Source organism: Chiroxiphia lanceolata, chromosome 24, assembly GCF_009829145.1.
Source record: "Chiroxiphia lanceolata isolate bChiLan1 chromosome 24, bChiLan1.pri, whole genome shotgun sequence".
NCBI lineage: Eukaryota > Metazoa > Chordata > Aves > Passeriformes > Pipridae > Chiroxiphia > Chiroxiphia lanceolata.
Genome location: NC_045660.1, coordinates 2,829,580 through 2,855,782, shown reverse-complemented (window position 1 = coordinate 2,855,782; position 26,203 = coordinate 2,829,580). Strand labels below are relative to the sequence as shown.

The window sequence follows — 26,203 nt, the reverse complement described above, 5'->3', positions numbered from 1 at the left end:
CCATCATGGATGGTGCTGGGCTGTGATCCCATCATGGATGGTGCTGGGCTGTGATCCCATCGTGGATGGTGCTGGGCTGTGATCCCATCATGGATGGTGCTGGGCTGTGATCCCATCGTGGATGGTGCTGAGCTGCCCTTTGGCACAGGAGCCTTTTCCAGGCTGCTCCGTGGAAGAAAAGAGAAGCCCGTGGAGCAAGTCCCACGGTGCAGGAGGTTAAACAGAAAAGGTTGAAGTGTGTAATTAACTTTGAAGCGAGAGGAGCGGAGCCTCGGCGGATGAAAGAGCTCGGGCTGGGCCGTGGGCAGGCGGCCACGTTCCTCGGTGGCCACGGAGAATTAATTAGATGCTGTCCTTTGTACTTGGCTCTTTGGTCTTTCTTTTCCTCCCTCTCCTTTGTGAATCCCTGTGCTTTCCTCCCTGGCTTTCCTCCTCTCCATCCCTGTGGAGGGGGATGCTGGGTGGCAGCGGTTCCCAAGGGGTGCTGAGTGGCAGCAGGGCCCTTCTCCCTGCTAAATCCAGTAAGCTGCCTCTTTTTCTTTCTTTTGAAGAAAATTTAGTTCATCTGGCGTTTAACCTTCATGTTCTGCTCCCCTCTGCCCACTGTGGTGGTACCCAGGGGGATGCTGAGCAGCACTGCTACCAGGCTCCCTGCAGACCCCTCAAGCCATCTTTTTTGACTTTCTTTTTAAATAATTTTGCTTCATCTGGTGTTTAACCCCTGTGTTAGTGCCTGTCCCTCTGCTGCCTTCTGCTTGGGCACGTGATGGTGCCGTGGAGGTGGCAGTGGTGCCTGGAGTGGGGTGGCAGCAGTACCAGGGGAGGAGGCTGAGCAGCACTGGTACCCATCTCCATGGCAAATCCCTCACACCACCTCTTTTTTTCTTTCCTTTTTAAAAAATTTTGGTCTGTCTGGCGTTTAACCCCCACGTTGGAACTCATCCCTCTTCTCCCCACTGCCTGGACACACCACAGGGGTTTTGTTTATTTAGGGTGTTTAATGGGGTGTTTAATGGGGTACATCTCATCCTTGGCATGGGATGCCTGTCATGCATGGGGCAGGCTCTGGATTTGGGGTGATTTAGGGGTGGTTCAGGCTTTGTCTTGGACACACAGCACACCCCCGGGAGCAGACCAGCAGCTCACTGCAGTATTTTTAGCTGCTCTGGTGTTCAGATCACACCTCCCTCACTCATTTCCTTCACCTCCCCGCCCCGAGCTGCTGTCACCCTGGCCTTGAGCCAGCACAGGGAACTGGGGGCTCCTTGTTTCCTCCTGGTGGTTTTTAGGGCATATCCACAGCCAGAGTAGTCTCATCCTGCTCCCACAGCCCCTGCCCTCAGCCCTTAGGATGGATAAAACCCTTCTGTTGCTGCAGACGGGTATTTCAGATTCCAGTCTCCCTGTCCTCCTTGCAAACATGTCGATGAAACCTTAATTCTTTACACTCTGCTCTGGGTTTCTCCCCTTTGCCTTCACCCCCAGCCACCCCTGGAGCTGGGCTGTCGGCATTTAATTGCTCAGGTGTTAATTTTTATGCCCTTAATCTTATTGATGGGGAAGGAGAACCTGCTTCTGCCCAGCCCTGTCCTTGGATGGGGAGAGAGACCAGCGCCAGGAGCATCCCATAGCTCATGGAAACCAAGGCTCTGCCAAACCCTTTGGATTTTTCTCCCCATGTATACAAATCACAGACAAATTAGTCAGGGAGATGGAGTGGCCAGTGGAGCTGCCCTGGTTTTGTGCCGTGGATGGGAGGGAAGGCTCGTGCTGGGAAAAGCCAGAGCAATAAACCTGTCCGGGGAGGGAGACGGATGGGCTTGGCCAGCTGTGCCTTTGCCAGCAAAATATCTACTCTATAATTGCATTTTAAACTTCTGGAGGCTTGTGGGTGGCCCAGGGTCCTGCTGGGGGGGAGATGGAGCAGTGGGGAAACTGAGGCCCGGGGTGGGTTGGTGGCAGCAGGATTTGGGTGGGGAGATGTCCCTTCCTCCTCCTCCTGGGCTGCATCTCCCGGGATGTTTTCAGCAGCTGAGGGTAGTTTATGGGGGGTAAAGGAACCACTTTTCCCTGTGTCTCTGCCAGCCTGGAGCACTGTTTGTCTCCTCTCTGGTTTCTCAGACCAAAAAAACCCAAAACAACCCCAAGAACAAATTTCTGCCTCCAAGAATATCCCGCTCCAGAGCAGATCTTGGAAAGAAACACTCAGGCTTTTTTTTTTTCTTTTTTTTTTTTTCTTTTCTCTTTTAAATCACTTGGCACTTAAGTCTCTGCCACTGTTTTATTTTGAAATTTATTTTATTTTCTTCCCTTCCCGGGGAAGTTTGACAGATTTGTGCTTTTTTTTTCCCTCCCGTTGGAAAGTGCAGCCAAGTTTCAGCCTCTCTCTCTCTCGAATCCGACGCGTCTCGTGGCGAGAGCTGAGGACCCGGGGGCTGCAGTGCGGGGGCACAATCCACACGTGGGCTGGGCAGACGCTCCATTTCGGGAAGGGTTGGAAGAAAGCTGTGATGTCTCGGTGCCTCCGGGCGTATGAACAGGAGAGAATTCGCTTTCGGTTTTCTTAAAAAAAAAGAGAAGTTTCTTACGGTTCTGAGAGGGGGGGAAAAAAGCAGTCGGTGTGACAGAGCTGGAGCGTGCCCCCTCGGTGCTTTAAAAAAATTAGCGCAAAGAGGAGGAAGAGCTCCAAAGATATGTAAAAGAGTTGGGAATTGTCGTTTTCTGGGCATTTCACGGGCTTTTTTCCCCTCGGTGTTTGGACTCGTGTTTGTCTAAGTGATGCATCCAAGCATCTCCCCGAGCACGGGGAAGCACAACCCTTGTCGGCAGCAGCGAGGCCATTAACTGGCAAATCCCCGGGTGGTGGTGGGGGAATTACTGATGTAATTTGGGATAAAACGGGAAAAAAACACCAGCAGAAATAATCCCCTGGCCCGGCTCTGCTTTCCTGCCCTCCCATTAGGGGATATTTGCCCTTTGTTCGTTCTGCTTGCTCAGGGCTTTTTGAACACGCCTGCCCTGGTCAGCCCGGGGGCCCCTCGTCAGCCCCAGGACCCCCCCAGTCAGCCCCAGCCCCCCTCGTCAGCCCAGGACCCCCCAGTCAGCCCCAGGACCCCCCTTGTCAGCCCAGGATCCCCCTTGTCAGCCCAGGATCCCCCTTGTCAGCCCAGGACCCCCCCAGTCAGCCCCATGGACCCCCCAGTCAGCCCCAGCCCCCCTGTCAGCCCCAGGACCACCTCAGTCAGCCCACAATCCCACCAGTCAGCCCAGGACACCCCCAGTCAGCCCCAGGGCCCCCCCAGTCAGCCTCAGGATCCCCCCAATCAGCCCCAGCCCCCCTGTCAGCCCCAGGACCCCCCTGTCAACCCAGGACCCCCCCCAGTCAGCCCCAGGACCCCCCCTGTCAACCCAGGGCCCCCCCAGTCAGCCCAGGACCCCTCAGTCAGCTCCAGCCCCCTGTCAGCCCAGGACCCCCCCTGTCAACTCAGGATCCCCCAGTCAGCCCCAGGACCCCCCCTGTCAGCCCCAGGGGCCCCGTTAATTAGCGCTGGTTCCCTGGTCCAGTGTAATCGTGGGTTTAATGGGACAATGGGTGTGTGTTAATGACCCAACCCCCTGCGGCCCCATGGACAAAGCCGGAGCTCCAGGGCTGGATGGATGTGGGCTGATGGGGAAGGCTGGCTGTGGGATGGAGAGGCCGGCTGTGGGATGCTGGGGGGGATGGATGAGGGATGATGGGGGTATCTGGATGGAGGATGAGGGGGGTGGTTGGATGTGGGAAGATGGGGGAGCTGGAATGTGGAATGATGTGTCTGGATGGAGGATGGGGGGGGGGGAGGTTGGAATGTGGGATGTTGCACCTTGCTGGATGTGGGATGATGGGGTGGCTGGATGGCTTGGCCAGCTGTGCCTTTGCCAGCAAAATCTCTACTCTATAATTGCATTTTAAACTTCTGGAGGCTTGTGGGTGGCCCAGGGTCCTGCTGGGGGGGTGATGGAGCAGTGGGGAAACTGAGGCCCGGGGTGGGTTGGTGGCAGCAGGATTTGGGTGGGGAGATGTCCCTTCCTCCTCCTCCTGGGCTGGAAGATGGAGGGCTGGATTTGGATGTTGCAGGTGGCTGGATGTGGGATGATGAGGGCATCTGGATGGAGGACAGAGGCTGGATGCAGGATGAGGGGGCTAGAATGTGGGATGATGGGAGGGCTGGATATGGGAAGATGGGGGGGGCTGGAATGTGGGATGATGGGAGTGTCTGGATGCAGGATGGAGGGCTGGATTCACAGTGACAGGGGTGTCGGGATGCAGGATGGGGGTTCTGGAATGTGGGATGGTGAGGGCAGCTGGATAAAGGATGGAGAGGCTGGAATGTGGGATGATGAGGGGCATGGATGCAGGAATATGGGAAGGCTGGATGCAGCATGGGGAGCTCTCTCCATGTCACCTATTGTGGGGACAAGTGACCCTTTTAGATTTACTCCCAGTGCTCCATGCTCAGCCAAGCACCTTGTGGGCCGGGGAGGTGGTGCCTGGCTTTTGCCTTTGCAAAGGGTAAAAACCAACCCCAACCCCCAGCAGATAAATATCTAATAAAATATAACTTATAAAAGGACTCAGCAGCACTGTCCCACAGCTGGGAGGGCTCAGGGGGGCATTTGTAGGGTGTTGGAGGTCCCTGCTCAGACCTGCCACCCTCGTGTCGGGCCATGGACAGACCCCAAGAGTCCAAGGTCAGTCCACAGGCAGAGGGCTGGGGCCAAAGCAGGAATTTCCTGTGGCCACCACAGCCAAGTGCCTTTTTTGGGGGGGAGAAACCCCTGGTACAGTGACCACCCCCTGGGAAGCAAAGCTGGGGAGCTGAGGCCTCCCTGGGAGCTGAGACCTGCCAGCTCATTGCACTGGTGGGGCACTGACTGGGAGCAGTGGGGCAGTGGCAGCACTCAGCACCATCCCCTGCTCACGGGGGGGGGGATGTCTGAGTCCCCCTGCATTCTGGGGGGCAGGACACCCCCCTGGTGGGGCTTTTGGGGAGGGAGCAGTCGCTCTGTGGGGTCTCAGCAGGCACTGACAGGACTCTCCCCACAGCTGGCTGCACCTTTGAGGAGGACAGTGACCCGAACCAGTGCGAGTACAGCCAGGGAGAGGACGATGACTTCGAGTGGGAGCTGATCCGGAGCTATTTGATGCCTCACCTGACGCCTGACCTGCCTCACGGTGAGTCCCTGGGGACCTCTGTCCCCAACCCACCTCTCTGTCCTGCACACCAGGCTGTGTCCTCTCCTGGTTTAATTCCTGCTTGGAATTTAAATTTAGGCTTGGCTTGTGTGGGCGTGGTGTGATGAGCTGCGTCGGTCCTCAGCACAGCAAGGCAGGATGTGTGTGTCCCTGGGGGAGGGTGACACTTGGGGACAGGGAAGGTGGGACCCTGTTGCTGCTGGGGGAGGAGGGATCCAACAGGGACATTGTGTGGCTCCAGGTGCCTCCATGTCCCTGCCGTGCAGTGTAACCCCATTGCCACCCCTGACCTGGGGCAGTGCCTGGGGGAGCCTGGCGTCTGTCTAGATGTGTTTTTGGGGTGGAAAGCAAAGATTCCCAGCTTTTCTCCCTCTCCATGTGACCTCTGCCATGGCTGGGTTGGCTGCCCTGGTCCCTGGGCTGGCTGAGGGCTGTGTGGGGGATGTCCCCTCTGCCTGGGATGTCCCCTGTCTCCCTGCCTGCAGCAGCTCAGGTGGCTTTCCACGCTTCCCATGGGTCTTGGCAGCACCTCCAGTGATGCCAAATTCCTCCTCTGCAGCTGCTGGCAGCCAGGATGCACCCAGATCCCCTCCTAAAGGGGCACCCTTGGAGCTGCTCTCCGTGCCCGGGATCTGCAGCCAATGCCTGCTCTTCCCTCACTGTTGTCTCCTGCAGGCTCATGAGAAATTCCCATCTCTGGGAGATGTGGAAAAGGGGGATACAACATGTTTCTGGCTCTTTCAAGTGTAGGGAAGGGCTTGGAGTTGGAGGCATCTCCGAAGTCTTGGGAACTGTAAAGGAAGAAAATGCAAATGGACTTCTTTTTTATAAATCTCATTGCTTTTAAGCTGTTTTTTTTGTTATTTTCCAAGTCCATCTCCTCTCTAATGGCCAGGCTGGGGGAGCAGAGCCAGCCAGGCAGCCATGGGGAGCTCCCCTCTCCCATGAGGATGATGTGGTCACCGTGCCTGGGTGGCATTTGGGGGCTTTACTTGCTCCCTGCTCCCAGATCTGTCCCACCGTGACCCCCTTGAGTTGTCCCTGAACCCATTTGCTCCGTGAGATGCACTGGGCTTGGGATGCTCCTTGTTTTTGGGACTGCTGGCTCCTGCCTGGTCCTGAGGCTCCATCTCCTGCCCAGCCTGGAGGGCTGGTCCTGTGCTGAGGATGGGCAGAAAGAGGAGACCTGGTTTAGGGCTCGACACTAAACCCAACCTTTTTTATTTATTAAAATATTACCTGCTTTACAGAAAACTCTTTTCTGCTCCACCAATCTGCCTCCAGCTGTTTATCCTTGTTCATGCCAGGGCTTAATTTGGCTTTTCCCCTCCGCTAACTCTCCTCTTCCTTTACCTTTTCCCATCACCTTTTCCTTCCATCCCGTCCCCACTGGCATGTCCTGGGTGCTGGGTGAGGGCAAACGACCCTCAGCCTGCCTGTGAGACTGCTTTGATGCTTTTCTAAATAATTGCTTTAAACTGCACTGTCCTAATTGGTTGTGTGTCCAGGGGGGGTGTCCCCGGGCAGAGAGGAGGGAAGCAGAGCTGGGGCTTGAAGTGGCTTGTGATGGAGAGTCTGGAGAGTCTGAAACGTGTCATTAGTTGAGTTTTCTGCTCGATTTTCAGCTGTCATTTAAATCTGCAGTGAACTGTTTAAAGCCTGGGGGCTTGCAGGGGGCTGAGGGTGGAAGGGGGCTGCTCTCCCTGCTTGAGGAAATAACTGAGGGTCAGCAAGAGATGGGGGATTAAAGGAATGCAGAGGATTTAGGAAATGAACTCCAGGCTCGAGGGGGAAGCCGATGTGACTGTCCCAGGTTGGATGGTGCCCTGGGAAGAGCACCCAAACCTCCTGGTGAGGGACAGTGACACCCAAAGGGATGCTCATCCCCTAACACCAGGTAGATCCTGTTTTCCCGTGGTCCTGGGGCACCCAGTGGGTGCAGGGCCCCTGGGTTTGTGTGGTTTTACCCACGAGGCTCCTGCAGCCCGATGGCCCCTCAGTGGCTGAGGGGGATTTCGCAGCACTGGGGCCTCTCCAGGGAGCACTTTCAAAAGGAGTCTCGTGGTCTTAGATTAAAATGAGTTTTTCTTGGAGATCAGCCAGTTTGAAGAAGCAGAGGATTTATTGGAGAGGGTGCTGGCTGCTGGCCACCTGCCTCTACCTTTCCAGCCTGCTTTCCTTTTGCTTTCTTGTTTGGTTTGGGGTTTTTTTTTTCTCCCCTGTCTCTCGACTTGTCTCTCACCTAAAGATGATGGATGGGTCTCTCCCACGTTGCAATAGTGATTTTTTTTTTTTCATCTCTTTATTGTTGGTTTGTTTTTTTTTTTGTAAAGGAGCAGTGGGGAGCCAGGGAGGGCAGGTGTGAGGCTGCAATCCCAGAATGGTTTGGGTTGGAAGGGACCTTAAAGATCACCTCATTCCACCCCCTGCCATGGGCAGGGACACCTGCCACTAGCCCAGGTTGCTCCAAGCCCCATCCAACCTGGCCTTGGACACTTCCAGGGATCCAGGGGCAGCCCCAGCTTCTCTGGGCAACCTGTGCCAGGGCCTCCCCACCCTCACAGGGAACAATTCCCATATCCCAATATCCCATCTAACCCTGCCCTCTGGCAGTGGGAAGCCATTCCCTGTGTCCTGTCCCTCCATCCCTTGTCCCAAGTCCCTCTCCAGCTCTCTTGGAGCCCCTTCAGGCACTGGAAGGGCTAAAATAACATCTTGATGGGTGAGTTTTTTCCCACAAAAGGCGGTTTTTCCTAGATTTTTCTTCCAAACTCAGTGGCATTAGGAAACCTCTGTGACTCAGAGTTTCTGTGCCCTGCTTGGCTTTTCACTCCCTGCATGGAGCTGTCGTGTCCCTGTCCAGCCCTGTCACTGAGCTGGGGGGTGACCGAGCTATTGTCCCCCCCCGGTGAGCTCTGCTGTCCCTCCATCCCCTCCAAGGAGTCACTCCTTCAGCTGGCAGCTCCAGCTCTGCTTCCCAACCAGCTCCTGCTCTGCATCCATAAAAACCTTGCAAAATGAAGCCTGATTTTTTTTGGCTCCTGGGGGAATTGCTGCGGGTTGCCCACGGCCGTGGGAGATCAGCTCTTGGTGCTGGAGCTTCCCCAGGAGATGCTCAGGGCAGAAGTAGGGATTGAATCCCTGATCCCTGTGCCTGCCCTAAGATGGAGAAGGATCTGACACACGTGGAGGCACTGACAGCTTCATTTTCCAGCGGGATTTCCTGGAGACAGATGCTGCAGTGCTCAGACCTGGTCCCTTGGCACCTCTTGTCTGCCGGAGCCGCCCTCTCCCTGTCATCCTGCCTTGCTTTCCACTGCCTTCCAAGAGCTCTTGGAATTATTCTTTTTTTATTATTTATTTTTATCTCTCAGTGGTTTTGTAGGAGGAAAAACTCATTGAGACAGGGAAGCAGAGGGGGGGGAGTGGGTTCTTCTCTCCTCTTCTTGCAGGGCTGTTTGGGTTTTTCCTGGAAGGATCAGTGGCAGGCAGGACCCTTGGGATGGGCAGCATGATGGGGAGAGCTGCCCCCTTCCTGCAGCTGAGCAGGACTTCACCTGGAGCTGGGGGAAAATCCTGTGGGAGATCTTTGCTCTCCAGCTCTTGGCTGAGGTTATTGGAGGGTTTGATTTATCCTCGAAGACCTGCTTTGAATTCCAGGGAAGATCTGATCCCACAGGTGGGAAAATTCACCTGGAGACCCCCCCTGAGGATTTGCTGGGAGGGTCCAAGGCTCTCTGTGCTGCTTTTGCAGCTCAACCCTCATCATTGACTTCTGCAGAGCAAGTTGGTGGGTCTTCCTTAGGGAACAATGCTGGAACCTTGTTTCTCTCTTCATTTATTTGATTGAATTATTATTATTTAGTGCTTTTTGAGTCTTTTCTTTTTTTCCACAGAGCACTTTAGGCTCTTTTCTAAAAGCAAACCTGAAAATGAAAATATAATATATTGCTGCAGCTGAGTTGGGGGGGGGCACAGAGGGGCTGATGTGTTATTTGTGGTGACAAAAGGGGGGTGACAGCTCGCCTGGACCTTTCTTGTGTCAAACCAACCTTAGACTGAGGATCAGAGGAAGGATTTAAGGAGCAATGCACGATATTGATGTGCACCCAAATCCTGTTTTGGATTGAAGTCTCGACCAGGAGATGCCTCGGGGCTGCTTCTGCAGCTCACATTTCACGGGAGGTTTGGAAATGGTTTTTCTCATCGTGATTTTTGGAGCAGATTTTGGCTGGGTGATGCCAACATCTGGATACAGCTCCAAAATAACCCTTGGCTGGGATAGTGCATCAACCCTCCGGCTGCTGGGAATGGTCCTGCCTGTCCCCCCCCAGCCTTTGGACACCCCTCCTCTCCATCCCTGCCTCCAGCTTTGCTGGCAGGAGTTGAGCTAAGCTTTAAAAGCTGGAATTTGGCAGTTTGCACAGGTTTTGCTGCAGCTCTGCTGTTGCCCTGGCTGGGAAAGCTGCTGGACCCTGGTGTGTGCTGAGCACCCAGTGGGGTGGGGGCTTGGAGGGGATCCCTGGAAGTGGTGGTGGATTAACAGGGAACAAGTGGAAGGTGTTTGGGGAGCGCCCAAGTCCTTGCTGCATCTCTCTCTGAGGGGCTGTGCAGCCCCCCTTGTCCTTGGGTACCTGGGAGCATCCCCTGGAGCTGCCTGGCAGCATCCCAGATGGATCAAGAGCCCAGGGAGGAGCAGGTTGGTGACCTGCTGTGGGACTGTGTCTGCAGGCTGTCACCCCTTGGCACCCTTTTGTCACCTTGTCTGTCCTGCTGCCTTTAGAGCTCCCTGTGCCCTGGTGCTGCTGGGGGAGCACCCACGTGGGGCTGTGCTGCCGTTTTATTGGGGTGCATTAAAAAAAGCAGCCCAAAAATCTCACTGACAACCACAAACATCCTCTTTTAAAAAAAGAGAGGGGCTGCTGAGGGTATTTGTAACCCCCAGCCACCTCTGCTTGGAGCTCCCTGCTCCAGGATATTCCCAGTGCCAGGAGATGCCCCTTGTGGGATGCAGGGACAAGTGTAATCATAGAATCATGGAATGGTTTAGGTTGGAAAGGACCTTAAAGCCCATCCTGTCATCTTGTTCCACCCTCTCTATAGACAGGGACACCTTCCACCATCCCAGGTCGCTCCAAGCCCCGTCCAGCCTGGCTTTGGACACTTCCAGGGATCCAGGGGCAGCCACAGCTTCTCTGGGCAACCTGTGCCAGGGCCTCCCCACCCTCCCAGGGAAAGATTCCTTCTCAATATCCCATCTATCCCTGCCCTCTGGCTGTTTCAAGTACCTCTGCTTCTCCTGTGTTTAAAAAAACAAACCCAACCCACAGCCTGGGCTTGAAGCAAAGTCCAGATATTTACAGCAGAGGAGGATATAATTAGCACAAAAGCAAGCAGTTGGAACCTGCTTTTTCCGATGCCGCAACACCGGGAAGAAAATTAATGGGGGAAAATTGTGTGTGTGGGAAGCCCTGTCTGATGAGGGAGGCTCAGGTGGATCCCTGCTCCCAGATGGCCTTAATGGGCGTTCTGTGTCTTTTAAAATAACCCCTCAGTGGTTTAATTTTAGTCTTGGCCTCTTTATTTTGGTCCTGTGGCTCTTTGTTTGTGAAGGGAGGGCGGGAGGAAGGGCCTGTGTTTGTTAACGAGGGCCTGCTCGTTAATGAGGTGGCCTTTGGGACATGTCCCCTGGCACGAGGGGGGGGTCAGCAGTCACCCCCCCCACATGCCACAGCCTGGACCAAATGGAGCTGATCTCGTTTGAGCAGAAGTAATTTTGCTGGGGGGAAAGGAGAGGAGAAAAAAGGGAAGTCTGGCCACGGTGCCTTCCCCTGTGTCGGTGAAATGAGCTGTGCTGGGCTCCGAGGACGTGAATTGTCATCCTTTTAGTTCACCCTGAGTGGCCACCCCAAGGGGCCAGGTGGCCACGTGGGTCAGGGACACGGGGAAAATTGGCCTTTTTGGTGGTTTCTTTGCCTTGGCCCAGCTCCCATCCCTGAAGGATGCACTGGGAGGTGTGTGTGGTACCTGGCACCCTGTCACCCCAGCTGAGGCTGTGACCCCCTGGGTGTGTTGGGGTCCCCTCAGGTGCAGGTCCCAAATGCTGTGGGGGATGGATGGGTGTCCTCTGCAATCCCAAATACTGTGTGGGATGAATGGATGATCCTAAATGCTGGGAGGGATGGACAAGTGCCTCCTACGATCCCAAATGCTGGGGGAGATGGATGGGTGTCCTCTGCAATCCTAAATACTGTGTGGGGTGGATGGGTGCCTTCTGTGATCCCAGATGATGGGGAGGGGATGGATGAGTGCCTCCTGCAATCCCAAATGCTGTGGGGGATGGATGAGTGGCCCCTGTGATCCCAAATGCTGCAGGGAATGGATGGGTACCCTCTGCAATCCCAAAGGCTGTGGGGGATGAATGAGTGCCCCCTGCAACCCCAAATGCTGTGGGGGATAGATGGGTTCCCCCTACAATTCCCCTTTGCCTTCATTAGGCTTTTCTTGGAGCTCCTCGGTGGGAGCTGATGGGAGGAAGTGCCTGGATTTGGAATTAGCCAGTGGTGAGAGCCATTAATAATGGAGCACAGACTGTCAAGAAAACAATGGTGGGCTTGGATAAACGGCCCAGCTTTGCTACTTACAGCTCCTGCTGTTATTAAAATGGGGATTAATAATCCCCTCGCCTTTGGTGAGGGGGAGGATTTGGTGGGGCAGCTTCTTACTTTCCCTGTGTCCCACCCACCCTGTATCCCAGCCCCACGGCCATGCCATGGACAGCTGGGACTCCTGCATCCCCCTCCTGCCTCCAGACTGCCTGACTGGAGCGTGCAGGGCAGGGAATGATGCCGCCTTTGGGATCCCCTTTGGGATTTTCAACCTGCCTGCCCCAATAATTAAGGCTTCAGGGTTGCACTGGGGGCTCCTGGCTTTGCTGCTGGGGGTGTGGGGGGACGGGAGGTGGGATACCAGTGGTGGGGCAGGTCTGGGAATGACATTCCTGGCGTCCCGGAGAGCAGTGATGGTTGCACTCGTTAAGCAAACGAGCTTTTCCCCCCTGCTGTGCACAGTTTAAACTCGGCGACAACTGCATGGTAAATGATGGGAGGAGCTGGGAATGGGAATGACACAGCTGGGGCCCGGCTGGGGAGGGGGACTGATGCAGCTGAAGCTGTGAGAATTAAAGGGCAGCAGGTGGAGGGTCTCTGGTGCCATCGAAGCCATTCCTGACCCCGGTGCCCTGGGAAGAGAGGGCAGGTTCTCCTGGAGGCAGCTGGTCCAATCCTTTCCTCCTCGTCCAGTAGCCAGGTTCCATCTCAGTGTCCTGCTGCTGCCCACATCCAACAGACTCCATCCTGTCCTGCACATCCCCCAGGGCATGGACCACTGTCCTGGGGAACATGAGCATCTTTGTGATCCCACCTCCTCCATCCCTGCTGGCAAAGCTCAGGAGATGTGGAACAGGGGGATTAAAATCATAGAATCCTCTGACCTGGACAGGACCCCCAAGGATCATCCAGTCCAACCCCTGGCCCTGCACAGACACCCCAGCAATCCCACCCTGTCCCTGAGAGTGTTGTCCAAACCCTCCTGGAGCTCTGGCAGCCTTGGGGCTGTGCCCACTGCCCTGGGGAGCCTGGGCAGTGCCCAACCAGCCTCTGGGGGAAGAACCTTTGCCTGAGATCCAACCTGAGCCTGCCCTGACACAGCTCCAGCCATTCCCTGGCTGCTGTCCCTGCTCCCCCAGAGCAGAGATCAGAGCTACCCCTCGGGAGGAGCTGCAGCCCCCCCTGAGCTCTGCCCTCAGTCTGCTCTGCTCCAGCTGCACACACCAAGTGCTCTCAGCCGCTCCTCCTATGGCTTCATCTCCAGGCCCTTCACCATTTCCTAGTTACTCCACGCTCTCCCTCTTCTCCCTCCCTCCGCAGGCTCCTACCTGATGGTGAACTCCTCCCAGCACGCCCCAGGCCAGAAAGCTCACCTGCTTTTCCAGGCCCTGAGCGAGAATGACACCCACTGCCTGCAGTTCAGCTACTTCATGTACAGCCGGGACGGGCACAGCCCTGGCACCCTCAGCGCCTACGTGCGGGTCACGGGGGGCCCGGTGGGCAGCGCCGTCTGGAACGCCTCGGGCTCCCACGGCCGCCAGTGGCACCAGGCAGAGCTGGCTGTCAGCTTGTTCTGGCCCAGTGAGTACCAGGTGAGCCCCAGCAGACCTCCAGCCCCCCCCTCAGCCCCCCCGGGCACGGGTGACCCCAGTGTTTGGTGCCGCAGGTCCTGTTCGAGGCGGTGGTGTCCGGCGAGCGCAGGGGGTACCTCGGCTTGGATGACATTCTGCTCCTGAATTATCCGTGCTGTGAGTGCCAGGGGGTGGGGCTCGAGGCGGGTGGCAGTGGGGAGGTGGGTGCTGGTGTCCTGGTGCCCGTTGGGATGATCCTGGAGAGAGCGGGTGGACTAACGCCGGGTGCAGCCTGGGTGTCCTGTTGTCACCTGGGCTGGTGGAGCTCCATCCCCTGGGCACCTCTGAGGCTCCTTTCTCCATCTCCATCCCCATCCCTGCCAGCTCCAACGTTGCTTTTGTTTTTGTAAAACCTTGGAAAAGCACAGACTGAACGTGGGGCTTGAGTGTTCCCGTCAAGAGGGTCCACCCAGACTGGTTGGAACCCAAAATCCCAGGCTGTCCCAACACATTGGCTCTTGGGGTTCACCACTTACTTCTTCCAGAGACCTGCCCCTCTCTATCAACGCCAGAGCCTGACTCTGGCACGGATGTCAGAGGGTGCATCCCTCCCTGGGACACTGGCTGTATGGAGACAGGAACAAATTCTTGGCTCTGAGCTGGAGCTGGTGTTTGCTGGGTGCTTTAGTGTAATGCTTCTCCTTGGTTGGTTGTTACTCCTGTAAAACCTTTTGCCAAAATGCTTGGGTTTTTTTGCTAAATTAAAAGAAGCCTCGTGGGAAAAAGTCCGTGGCTTTTTCTCTTTTCCTGAATTCAAGGTATTAAAGAGCTAAAGGCTCTGGAAAAGTTCATGTGGGTGAACTCTTGGAGCCTAAATATCCTTAAAACACCCGGTAAAGCTCGAGGCTTCGGGACTGGGGTTTTGGAGCTCGGCCCCAGCCATGACACCCTGGGTGGGTTTTTTGGGGCATGGTGGGATTTTTTTGAGGATCCCCTCAGAGCTCGGCCGCTTTGTCACCTCTCCCTTGTGTCCCTCTGGCAGCGAAAGCCCCTCATTTCTCCCGCCTGGGCGACGTGGAGGTGAACGCGGGGCAAAACGCCACCTTCCAGTGCGTGGCCGCCGGGAAGGCGTCCGAGGCCGAGCGCTTCCTCATGCAGGTGAGGGGTGGTCGTGGTAAAACCCCCCGTGCACCGACCTGGGGACACGTCTGGTGGCCCTGGGTGTGCCTGCAGTGACGCCTGGTCTCTCCCGTGGCGCAGAGGCAGAGCGGCCAGGCGGTCCCTGCCGCCTCGGTGAAGCACATCAGCCACCGGCGCTTCCTGGCCACCTTCCAGCTGGACGAGGTGTCCAAGGCCCAGCAGGATTTGTATCGCTGTGTCACCCAGTCCAGCCGAGGCTCGGGGGTCTCCAACTTCGCCGAGCTCATCGTCAAAGGTGGGTGATGTGCTCTTGGGTTTCTGGGTCACGGATGGGCCGTCTCTGCTCTGCTGTTGGCAGAGCAGGAGGAAGGTGGGACGCCCGGGGCAGTGGGATCGCAGTTTCTTCTTGCTACACACAAACTTTGCATCATAAAACCAGGAAACTGCCTTTGCTGGTGGCCTGAGATGATTTATTTTTGATTGCAGTAGGTGGGAATTAATTAATTATGGTGAAACTGTGCGGCACCACGCTGGGCTGTGTATCTCATAAAGATAATTAAGGTTTGATCAGATGAAACCCTATTGCAGCTGTTAAAGCCTTACTGAGGCCACATGCACAGGCTGAAGTTTGAGGACTAGCTGGTGCCCTCCTGTACTTTGGTGTCGATCCCCACATCCTCTGTGTGGGGAATCCGAGTTTGTCCCGTGCTTTTCAGCATGAATCATGGAACGGTTTGGGTTGGAAGGGACCTTAAAGCTCTGATTGTTCCACCTCCCTGCCGTGGCAGGGACACCTTCCACTAGACCAGGTTGCTCACAGCTCCATCCAGGGCCTTGAACACTTCCAGGGATGGGGCATCCACAGCTTCTCTGGGCAACCTGTGCCAGGGCCTCAGCACTCCCAGAGTAAAGAACTTTTTCCTAATATCCAATCTAAACCTACTCTCTGTCAGTGTGAAGCCATTCTCCCTTGTCCTGTCACTCCAGGCTCTTGTAAAAGGTCTCTCTCCATCTTTTTTGTAGGCCCTCTTCAGGTACTGGAGGACCACAATTAGGTCATGCCTAAGCCTTCTTTTTTGCAGACCGAATGTGGTCGGTTGGTGTGGGAAGAGATGTTTGGGATGTGTCAACTGTAACGAGTCAACAATAAAATTGTGGCGGCCGTGGTTGTGCCAGCGTTGGCCTGGCTCTGGGAGCTGCTTCTGGAGGGGGATGCTCCACCTGCCCCTTCTCTGTTCTCTTCCAGAGCCCCCCACACCCATTGCACCCCCCCAGCTGCTCCGGGCCGGCTCCACCTACCTCATCATCCAGCTCAACACCAACTCCATCATCGGCGACGGCCCCATCGTGCGCAAGGAGATCGAGTACCACATGACCTCGGGGCCCTGGTCGGAGGTGCACGCTGTCAACATGCAGACCTACAAGCTCTGGCACTTGGACCCGGACACAGAGTATGAGATCAGCGTCCTGCTCACCCGGCCCGGCGAGGGGGGCACCGGCAAACCGGGGCCGCCCCTCATCAGCCGCACCAAGTGCGCAGGTGGGTCCCACGGGGCCACCCAGGGCGGCTTTGGGAGAGGTCCCCTGCCACCCCCAGCCCTTCCCACCACCCATGGGCGTGGAAGGATGTTCACTGCCACTAATCCAAACCACCCACGTGCATGTGTTGGCAGAGGAACTTGTCTCCTCCTTAACGCCGACTACTCCCTTCACGCCAATTAGAGCTAATTAAACTTCCCAGGGATGGCACTCTCCTCCTTTCAAGAGCCTGAAACGGGCTTGGTGACAACATGAGGGCTCCCATGGCCTCTCTGTCTGGTTATCTGGGGCTGCTCATAGGGTGGGTGCTCCCGGTGCCCCCTGGGATAGTGGAACTGGTACCCGACTTCACCTCCTCAGGGAAGGGATGAGCCCATGGGGGCTGCTGTCCCTGCAGTGTTGGTGGCTGTGAGACCCAGTGATGTCCCCAGCCCTGTCTGCAGGGCAGCAGCATCCTGTGCTGGGGCTGGTCCCAGTTTTGGGGCCAGGGTTGCTCTCTGCACTCACCCCTGTAACAGGGTTTTCCCTGACAATGCACATAAATCCATGAGATGTTTTTATTTCCTCACTCATCTCTCCCCGTCTCTTCCCACACAGAGCCCATGAGGGCCCCCAAAGGCCTGGCTTTCTCCGAGATCCAGTCCAGGCAGCTGACACTGCAGTGGGAGCCACTGGGCTACAACCTGACCCGCTGCCACACCTACACCGTCTCGCTCTGCTACCGCTACTTCGTGGGCAGCGGCCACAACCAGACCTTCCAGGAGTGCGTGAAGATGGAGCGGAACGCCAACCGCTACACCATCAAAAACCTGCTGCCCTACAAGAACATCCACGTCAAGCTCATCCTCTCCAACCCCGAGGGGCGCAAGGAGGGCAAGGAGGTGGTTTTTCAGACCGACGAGGATGGTGAGTCCGCTCAGGGGGGTGCACCACCCCCAAAAATGGGACTCTGTGGCTGTTGAACTCTTGGTGTGTTTCCTGTGGTGGGCGTCCGTGGCTCTCAGCCCAGGGTGGGAATATCTCCTGTGGCATCGCTCTTACAGAGAAGTGAAAAGGGTGTTGCAGCCTCAGGAGCAGGGAGAGGTGAGAGAAAGGGGCAGTGGTGGTGGTTGGGGAAGGGAAGTGCTTGGGGGCTGGATGGGGGTGTCACTGCAGACACACTCCCCTCGGCCTCGGAGTGGAGTTTTACCCATGCCTGGTCTGGTGAAGGGTGTGAGAGTTGGCTGATGCCCAGCTCCTCCCACCACAAGCCTCCTCACTCATCCCTTATTGGGAACCAAAGCCTGGTAGTGATAATAACAGCAATTAAAACAATTAATGCTTTGTACTTAGGTAACGTCTTTTATCTGCTTGGTCGCCGATGGATCCAGCACTGCTGAATTCCTGGGAGAGAGCTGCTAACCAGGGCAGGAGCAGCTTTGCTCGGCTCCCCCAGTGCTCTTCCCCAGTTCAGTTTGCCCTGGAGCAGGTTCAGGTTGTGCAGATGAGCTCTGTGGTGATCAAGGCCCTTGTTTTTTGGCACAGCGTTGCTCCTGAAAGGCTGAGCTGTTGTTTTCCCCCTGTTCTGGCTGTGCCCCCAGGGTTGGGTCCCTGCTGCCAGCACCTGAGTGGGGTGATGTCCTCGCTGGAGGCTCCATTGCTCCATTGTTTTGGAATCTTCTCCAAGGCTGGCCTGGAGCTGGGGCCACTGTACAGGTCTCCCAGGTCTGGCCTTACCTGCACTGTGTCTCTCCATCAGCAGTGTTTGGGTCACTTGGGCTCTGGAGAGCAGTGGATATGGCAGGAGGTACAGGACAGGGCTGGCTCCGTGTGTCTGGTGCCACCCATCAGTGACAGGCCACATCCAGGGCTGACCTCTCCCACTGGTGACTCCTGCTTGTCACATCCTCTTTGCTGCCCCACAGGGATCTCCCCTGTGTGCTGTGATGCCCCTTCAAGGGCAGTTGGGCAGCCCCCACAGGGTCAGAGCTGCCCCTCTCATGGCTGGTGGGGCCAGGGGGCCTCATCCTGCTCTGTGGGGGCTTGTGTGGGTGCAAGGAGCTGCTGCAGCCCTGGGTGGATGCTGGGTGCTGAGCGCCAGGAGCATCCCTGGCTCTCCCAGAGCCACGTGTTAAACAAAACCAGAATTAATCTCCAAAGCACTTTTTTAGCATGAAGAATCAGCAATTAAGGTGGAAGAACTGATAACTGCAAAAGACTGGCTCCAGACCCCCCGAGGAGAAGCCTTCCATGGAATTCCCCTGCATGGGACTCTCTGTGATTTGGGACCCACCAATGTGTGTGTGATGCTCGTCCCTCCTGTTTCCCAGGCTGGAAAGCAAAACCTCCCGAGCTGGAGTGGGACTGAAGTGTCTGAAGAAACCTGAAGTCTCTCCAAGTCCCGTTTTCATCTCCAAATCCTAAATCCAGCACCCTCCTCTGCACAGCAGCACTTTCCATATCCCCAGCTCCCAGCCTGCCCCTCCAGGGGCACCCAGCTCCTCCCTCCCGACAGTTCCTTTTCCAGCTATGATTGCTCCAGCTGTTCTCACTGGGCTGTGACTGCTCCAGCTGTTTTCTGATGGAATATTCATACAGGAGCTCCAGATGTCTTTTTGCTGTACTGTAATCACTCCAGCTGCTTTTCCCTGTGCCTCGATTAACTGGGGCTGGTGGCTTCCCCCTTGGATTGAACTTGGGGCCGTGGGTACGTTTGGCCCCCCTTGAGATGGATCCACGGATATCCACCTATGGATTTATGGCCCTTATTCCACGTGGGCTTGGCACAGCATCTCCCTGCCTGCCTGGGAGGAGGAGAAGGATTTTTGCTCCTAGAACTGGGTGATGAGCAGCCACCCGTGCAATTAAGCCAAGGTGCTGAAGGCTCATTAATCACAGGACCCTTAATTGTGGTTTATTTTGGCACGAGGCCAGTTTTGGTGGCAGCATCTGCTGGTGCAGAGCTGGGGCTGGTCTTGGCGGGCTGCAAGGATGCACGTGCACATCCCAGGTGGTAAACCCTGATTTTGGGCTGGAAACCCCATTTCTGGGGCGTTAACAGCTGAGCCAAACCAAGGGTGTTGTTCGCAGCATCCTCTTGGACCCCGGGCAAAGTCGTGCTGGTGCCGTGGGCAGGACACAGGGAGGGATCTGCTGGATCCAGAGGTTTTTCCAGCTGGTGTTTCAGTGCTCCATATGGATGCAGGTGACCCACAGCTGGAGATTTTGTTCTGGGTACACAAAATGGTGAAACTCAACCCCAGGTGCCTGTGGAAATGCCATTGCAGCGTGTTTGGTGCTGTGAGGAGCCAGTTCTCTCCCTTGCAGTGCATGCAAGCCCAAATAAATAGATATAAATCCATAAATAAATATATATATGTGCATATATGGATGGCAGAGGGGTATATGCACATCTGGAAGCTGTTCTGTGCATCCTCTGCTGGTCTCAACCTGGGGTATCATGCCTGTACCTACATACATAAATATATAAGCTATATATGTTATAATATTAAGATAATATATAAATTGTACTCTAGACAATAATTTAATGATGATACAATATATAATAATAATATAAAATAAGATGTAACTGTATATATAATACAGGTCATATATAATACATAATGATAGAAATAATACATAATTATATATTTAGCAGAGGTTATAAGATAAAAAAAAAATATATAGGTACACACATTCCTGCCCCGAAGGTTTCCTTAATTTTCCCAGGGTTTAATAAGAGCCTGTGTACACGTGTAGGACACAGTGCCTCTGATTAAATTAAGTTGTAAATCAAGTGGAAATGCCGTGTTTGCATGGTGGGGGAGGAGATCCCTCCCTTCCCTCTCTCCCGGCCCCGTAATTAGATCCGAACAAAAGCTGTGGGGGAAAAAAAAAAAAGCAGCAAAGCAGAGGGGCAGAGCTGCTCTCCCTCTGCGAGGAGATGGGGGGGTGCTGGGGGGGTGTTTGGGGAGCGGGACTTTCCCAAGCCGTTGCCTCTCCGTGGATTTCTCCACGATAAAGGAGCGGATATCGATCCCGGTGCTGCTGATGCCATTGGTGATTACAGTTATTATTGTGCTGGTGCTAATTAGAGGGGAGGGCTGGGGCATGTCTGTCTGCAGGTGAGGATGTTGCTGCTTGCTGGCAGTGTCTCCCCAGGGTGCTGGTGGCTCCTGGGGGGATTTAAGTTGCGGGGGGGGAAAGGGGATTGATTTATTTTGAGCTTGGGCAGGTTGTGGCAGTGACGGTGGGTGGGAATTGCTGCTGGAAATGGTACCTGTGGGATTTGTGCCGTGGGGGGAGGGACATCCTCCTCCAGTGGCAGTCACCAGTGGGCCCAGGAGCATCACTGCCTTGGGGAACATCTCCCTGGGGAGCCACCAGCCCTGTCTGGTGGCACATGTTGGAGCTGGGTGACATGGCAAAGGGGATGTGGTGGCTCGGTCACGGGGCCACCTGGAGGGGTTTCCTGGAGGATTTCTCCTTCCAAACTGGTTTCGTGCTGCATCCAAGCATGTCCCCTTTCCTTCCCCAGTGCCCGGGGGCATCGCCTCGGAGTCCCTCACCTTCACCCCGCTGGAGGACATGATATTCCTGAAGTGGGAGGAACCGGTGGAGCCCAATGGCCTCATCACACAGTACGAGGTACGTCCCGGAGGGCTGCAGCTCCCGGGGTGGGGACAGAGGGACACGGGAGAGTCCTGCTGGGGGGACGCAGTGGAGGGAATTTGGGACAAGTGCTGCTGTTGCTCATGGGGATTAAAGGCGACTGCAGCACTCCTGCTGCCCCCAAACCCTTCGTTTGGCTTTTCCAGTGAACCTCTCCTTTTGATTTACCCCAAAAAACATCTGCCTCCAGGCTGCCCCCATGGCCCTCCTTGGAATTCATCCCTTTCACCCTTATCCGGGGTCTCCCCCCTCTCCCACGGCCAGGGGTGACGCTCTGCCCTGTCCCTGCAGATCAGCTACCAGAGCATCGAGTCGTCCGACCCGGCCGTCAACGTGCCCGGCCCGCGTCGCACCGTGTCCAAACTGCGCAACGAGACCTACCACGTCTTCTCCAACCTCCACCCCGGCACCACTTACCTCTTCTCAGTCCGGGCCCGCACTGGGAAGGGCTTTGGCCAGACGGCACTCACCGAGATCACCACCAACATCTCCGGTAGGTTCCTGTGGCTCCAGGCCACGGCTTCACCTCCACTCAGATATCCTGGGGTGGTGTCAACCCTCCGCGTCGCTCCCGTGAGTTTGGCGGCTGGGAGGTTTGTGGTGACCGGAGGCTGCTATGGAAGGATGCTCTTGGGGGTGGCAGCTGTGCCGTGAGCCCCCCCAGGCAGCCCCCCAACTTGATGGGTCCCTGGCCGGGGAGTCCAGCCAGCCCAGTGCTGGGGACTGGTGCTGTCTGAGCTCTCAGTGTAATTGGGCTTCGTTAATGAGCCACACAGTACTCGAGGCTCTTTGCTCACGTCCGTGGTGTCACCATTAACTGCAGCAAACAGGCTGAGATGAGCCCAGATGGGGGCACTGAAACTGCAAAGCAGCTCAAGCTGGACCACAGCGGCTGCCAGTGATGGTGTGGGGGCCACAGGGCTATGCCAGGCATGAGGGGGGTCCCTCATCTTGGTCTGGGGGTGTTGCTGGGCTGGCTTGGGTGTGTTTCTGCCCCAGGGGTAAAGGTCACACTTTGATTCCAGTGATTCCAAGTGCCAGTGATTCTGACTGGTGCCATCCCTGGGCACATCTTTAAGCCCTGGAGCATTTGGGTCCTGCCAAGGTTGGATCCCGCTCCTGTCTCCTCCCCTCTGCCAGACCAGCATTGTTAACCCCCCTCAGTGCACACCCAGGGGTCCTCTCCCAACCCTGACACTCGTTCAAGACCTGGAGGGTCACACCAGTGGGTGATGCCTTGCCCTGGGCAAGGCTGCTCGTGCTTCAGTGTCCCCCCTGAGCTGGGGGCAGCTCTGAGCACATCCCTGGGGGCCGGGACTCATCCCTGAGGGCCAGAACTCATCCCTGCTCCCTTTGCAGCTCCCACCTTCGACTACGGGGACATGCCATCGCCGCTGAGCGAGTCAGAGAGCACCATCACGGTGCTGCTGCGGCCGGCACAGGGCAGGGGGGCTCCCATCAGGTAGGTCGGGGCTGTAGGAGGGTGAGACCCCCACAAATGGGGTGGGACAGCACGGTGGAGCTCCAAAGGAAGGGCAGGACCGTGTTTTTCCCGAAGCTATTTTTGGGTATCGGTCTCTTCTCCCAGCAGTAGGACAAGAGGGCACAGGCTTAAGCTACACCAAGGGAGGTTTAGGTTGGAAATTGGGAAGTTCTTCACAGGGAGAGGGATCAGACATTGTCAGGGGCTGCCCAGGGAGGGGGTGGAGTCACTGTCCCTGGAGGTGTTTAAGAAGAGACTGGACGTGTCACACGGGCTGGGTGACAAGGTGGGGTTGGGTCACAGGTTGGACACAAAGATCTCGGAGGTCTTTTCTAACCTGGCTGATTGTGTGACTGTGTGACTCTAACCCGTGCCTGGCCCTTGCCAGCACTTACCAGGTGATAGTGGAGGAGGACCGTCCCAAGAAGCTCAAGAGGGAGCTGGGGGGGCCCGAATGCTTCCCGGTGCCCCTCACCTTCGACGACGCCGTGTCCCGGGGCTCCGTGCACTACTTTGGGGCAGAGCTGCCCGCCAGCAGCCTCACCGAGGCCAAACCCTTCACTGTGGGGGACAACCAGACCTACAGTGGCTACTGGAACCCCCCCCTGGAGCCCAAGAAGGCCTATCTCATCTACTTCCAAGCCATGAGCAACCTCAAAGGGGTGAGTGGCCGTGGGACCCCCCCTCCGGCCGGTGGGTTGGACCAGGCAGAAGGCAGGCTGGGGTTTGGGGGGGTCAGGAAAAACGGGGCTTGTTTGAGGTCCCCCTTGGGCCACCCTCTGGGCTCACCCCCAGTGTCCTGCTCAGGGGGAGCTGGTGCTCTGGGCTGCCCTTATGGCACACTGGGACCATGGAGGGGTGTCCCATTCCTCCCAGCACCCCTGGGCTGTGCCTGTCCCCATCCTGGTGCTGACACTGGGGAGGGAGGAGTCCAACCTCCCCCACCCACTGCAGTACCAGCCATGACTCCAACCAGCACCAGTGCATGGGACACCCCATTCCTGGGTTCATCCTGGCGTGGAGAAGGACCATTTGGACAGCAGGAGCTGCGTGTGCATTGCTGGGACCCACTGCTGACAGGACACCGAGTCCCAGCTCCAGAGAACTCCTGGGAGCTCCTAGGCTGCCTTTCCCTGCCTTCTGCTGCCTGTTCCCTCTGTGAAGGTGTAACAGCCCTGCTCTGACAGCATCCCCACATCCCTGGGCTGATTCCTCCAAGTCACTGATGGGACCACCAGGACCCTTCTCGGCATCACCTGCTCCAGCACGTCCCATCCCACCCAGGGGAGGGTGAAAGCAAAGCAGCAGGACCACGGCTCCATCCTCATCCTGCACAGCTCCATCTTGCTGGAAAGGTGCTGGTTATTGAATCCTTTCCTCGGCTCCAGGGTCGTTCACACCTCACTGGGTTGTAATTAGAGCCGAGATGGACAGGGAGGATCTCGGCTCTGGCTCGCTTGGGCACTGCTGGATAATAACTGGTAGCTGATGCTGTTTTATAGCCTTCCTGCTGGGAGGCAATGGATTTGTCCTGGCTGCTGTCAGACATTGCAAAAAAGCTGGATCCTGGCTGCGGTTGTTCAAGGGTTTTGTGCCAGATGAAGCAAGAAACAGGAGAAGGAAAAGCTGGTAACCCCAGGGAGAGCAGGGCTGGAGCCGCCCCTGCCCTGGGCCTGTGGCATGGGCAGGTCTCAGTCCAAGGGTGGATGGAGCAGCATTGCCAGCAACGGTGTCCTGAGGTTGCTTGGAGAAGAAGGCAATCCTGCCAAGATGGTGCTTTTTTGTTTTGCAGCAGAAGTTGGATGCATGGAAAGATGGAATATTTTAGCTGAACCCGTCCCTACATGGCAAACGTTAAAACTGTTGGCTGGCAAACTTGCCAGCACACACAGGGCACTGGGACTGGGGCTGAAAACTTTAACTGATGGAAAGAAAACCCCCGTGAAGCTCTGGATGACGACCTGGGAATGTTTTAGCTGTAGCTGGTGACCCGTGGCTTACCTGGATCTGCTGGGTCCCTCTGATGGTCTCGAGCTTTGCTCTGTGCCAGCAGCAGTGGACTTGGCTAACCCTGGGAATGCTGGGGGCAGCTCAGGAATGCTGGGGGCAGCTCATTCAGCAGCATCTCTTGGGATGTGGGTCCCCGGGAGCTCTTTGGGTGCTGCAGCACAAATCACCAGCAAACTCCCTCAATTTTGGGGGGTTAAAGCACCAACGGACCGGCCTTGCGTCCACCCAGCCTCGCTGGGAGCGGGGAGCGGAGCTCTGGGATCATCCAGCACTGATCCTCCTTTTTTACCTCCATAGGAAACCCGGCTGAACTGTGTCCGCATCGCCCGCAAAGGTGAGCCCACCCTTTCCTGGCCAGGGGGGTCCCACCGAGGCCGTGGCTCCAACCCTGCGGCTCCTCCGGTGGTTGGGGCCGTGCCGGTGGGTCTGGGGACCGGTGCTGCTGGTGGTTGGCCCTGGGTGTGATGGTTTTATTCTTTCCCACTTCCTCTGGTGCCTGGGGTTTTCCCCTTGGTTGAGTTTTCCCTCTCGATGCCCTTGTCGTGGTGGGGGTGGCAGGCTGGAGTCAGTGGTGCTGGATGCTGAATTTGGGAATGGCTGATCTTAGGTGGGGAGTGACAAAAGGTGGCACAAAGGGACTCGTCTCACCCCACTGGAACTGAGAGAGGGCCTTGCCCGTGGTCATAGTGTGGCACTGCAGAGCCCTGTAATGTCTTGGTGGAATAATGTGTTCATGGAGCAATGAGCACCCCGTGGGACAAATCCCAGTGTTTCCATATATGATGTTGCCAACGCCCCTGGAGCTGAGTGATGACCCCTCCTGCCTGTCCTTGTCCCCTGGCAGCTGCCTGCAAAGAGAGCAAGCGTCCCCTGGAGGTGTCACAGCACTCGGAGGAGATGGGCTTGATCCTGGGGATCTGTGCTGGGGGGCTCATCGTCCTCATTATCCTGCTGGGAGCCATCATCGTGGCCATCCGGAAAGGGTAAGGAGACCTGGTGTCATGGCTGGTGCTTCATCTGTCCCTTCCCCCGAGCTCAGCCCTTCTCCACTGCCCCAGCACTAACTGGGAGCTACTGGTGGTGATTGTGCTGCGCTGGGCAGACCCCAGCCCCTCCCTCGAGCTGGGTGTCCATCTGCTTGTGCATCCCACCAGGCACTGTGGGATCTCAGGAGGCACTGGGGACCAAGGAGCAAAGTCCTGGGGATGTCCCTTCCCCCTCAGGGTTCTGGAGCTTTGTCCCTCTCCCATGTATTTTTCAGTCTTTTGCCTCTTTTTGCTGCTGCTTCTTGGCTTTGTGCTGCCCTGGTGATTCTGCAGAGATGGAAATGCTTCTGGCCTGTGTCCAGGCCCTGGGACAGTGCTGAGCCAGGCTGTCCCCATCCCACCAGCTCTCCCCCTGCTAACAGCAGCCAGGGGACCCCAGGGTGTGCAACCCTGCACCCCCAGCCCAAAATGACAAAAATCAGCTTCATCTGCACTGAGATGTCTCTGGGCTTCCCTGTTGCCTTGACCAGCCCAGGACTGGATCCATCCATGGGAGTGCTGTTGGCTGAGGTCTGGAGGGTCTGGCTGTGCAGGTCTCCCCCTCAGGGGTTGGGCTGGGGCCAATCCAATGCTGGACCTCTCTGGGGTCGGGCAGGGGGCTGCCCACCCTGGTCACCCCTGGGTGTGGGTGCTCAGAGCAGTCCAGCACCTCCTTGGCTTGTTTTAATGAGGAAGCTTGTTTCACTGAGCTTCCAGTGAAATGTGGACAATCCCTTACTGAGATCTCCAGCTGGCTCTAAATGAGTCATTAAAATTTGGGTGTGCACTGGAGGGGAGGTTTTCCCCGGGCTGATGATCCTTGGGGACCCCCAAACTGCTCTGCCACCCCCAGGGGAATCCCCACACTCCCCGGCTCTCTGGAAAGCTGAGCACATCCAGCGTGGATGGGGGAACCTCAGTGGGGTGGGAGGGAGGAGGGCAAG

The 26,203-nt window shown here is 56.4% G+C and overlaps 1 protein-coding gene across 5 annotated transcripts in view; it reads left to right on the top strand.

The window, feature by feature from the left end:
• Positions 1–26,203, top strand: part of PTPRU (protein tyrosine phosphatase receptor type U) — a 68,983-nt gene that overhangs the window by 13,296 nt on the left and 29,484 nt on the right. For 4 of the 5 annotated variants that reach the window (XM_032710018.1, XM_032710017.1, XM_032710016.1 and 1 more), the window contains exons 2-14: positions 5,084–5,212; positions 13,162–13,433; positions 13,508–13,589; positions 14,455–14,570; positions 14,673–14,847; positions 15,799–16,092; positions 16,689–16,997; positions 20,608–20,717; positions 21,033–21,234; positions 22,101–22,203; positions 22,613–22,886; positions 24,532–24,568; positions 25,079–25,217. In XM_032710018.1, the coding sequence (XP_032565909.1) occupies positions 5,084–5,212; positions 13,162–13,433; positions 13,508–13,589; positions 14,455–14,570; positions 14,673–14,847; positions 15,799–16,092; positions 16,689–16,997; positions 20,608–20,717; positions 21,033–21,234; positions 22,101–22,203; positions 22,613–22,886; positions 24,532–24,568; positions 25,079–25,217 (2,242 nt within the window). Of the gene's footprint in view, positions 1–5,083; positions 5,213–13,161; positions 13,434–13,507; positions 13,590–14,454; positions 14,571–14,672; positions 14,848–15,798; positions 16,093–16,688; positions 16,998–20,607; positions 20,718–21,032; positions 21,235–22,100; positions 22,204–22,612; positions 22,887–24,531; positions 24,569–25,078; positions 25,218–26,203 lie in introns of those variants that run through there. The other variant, XM_032710019.1, reaches the window with a different exon arrangement.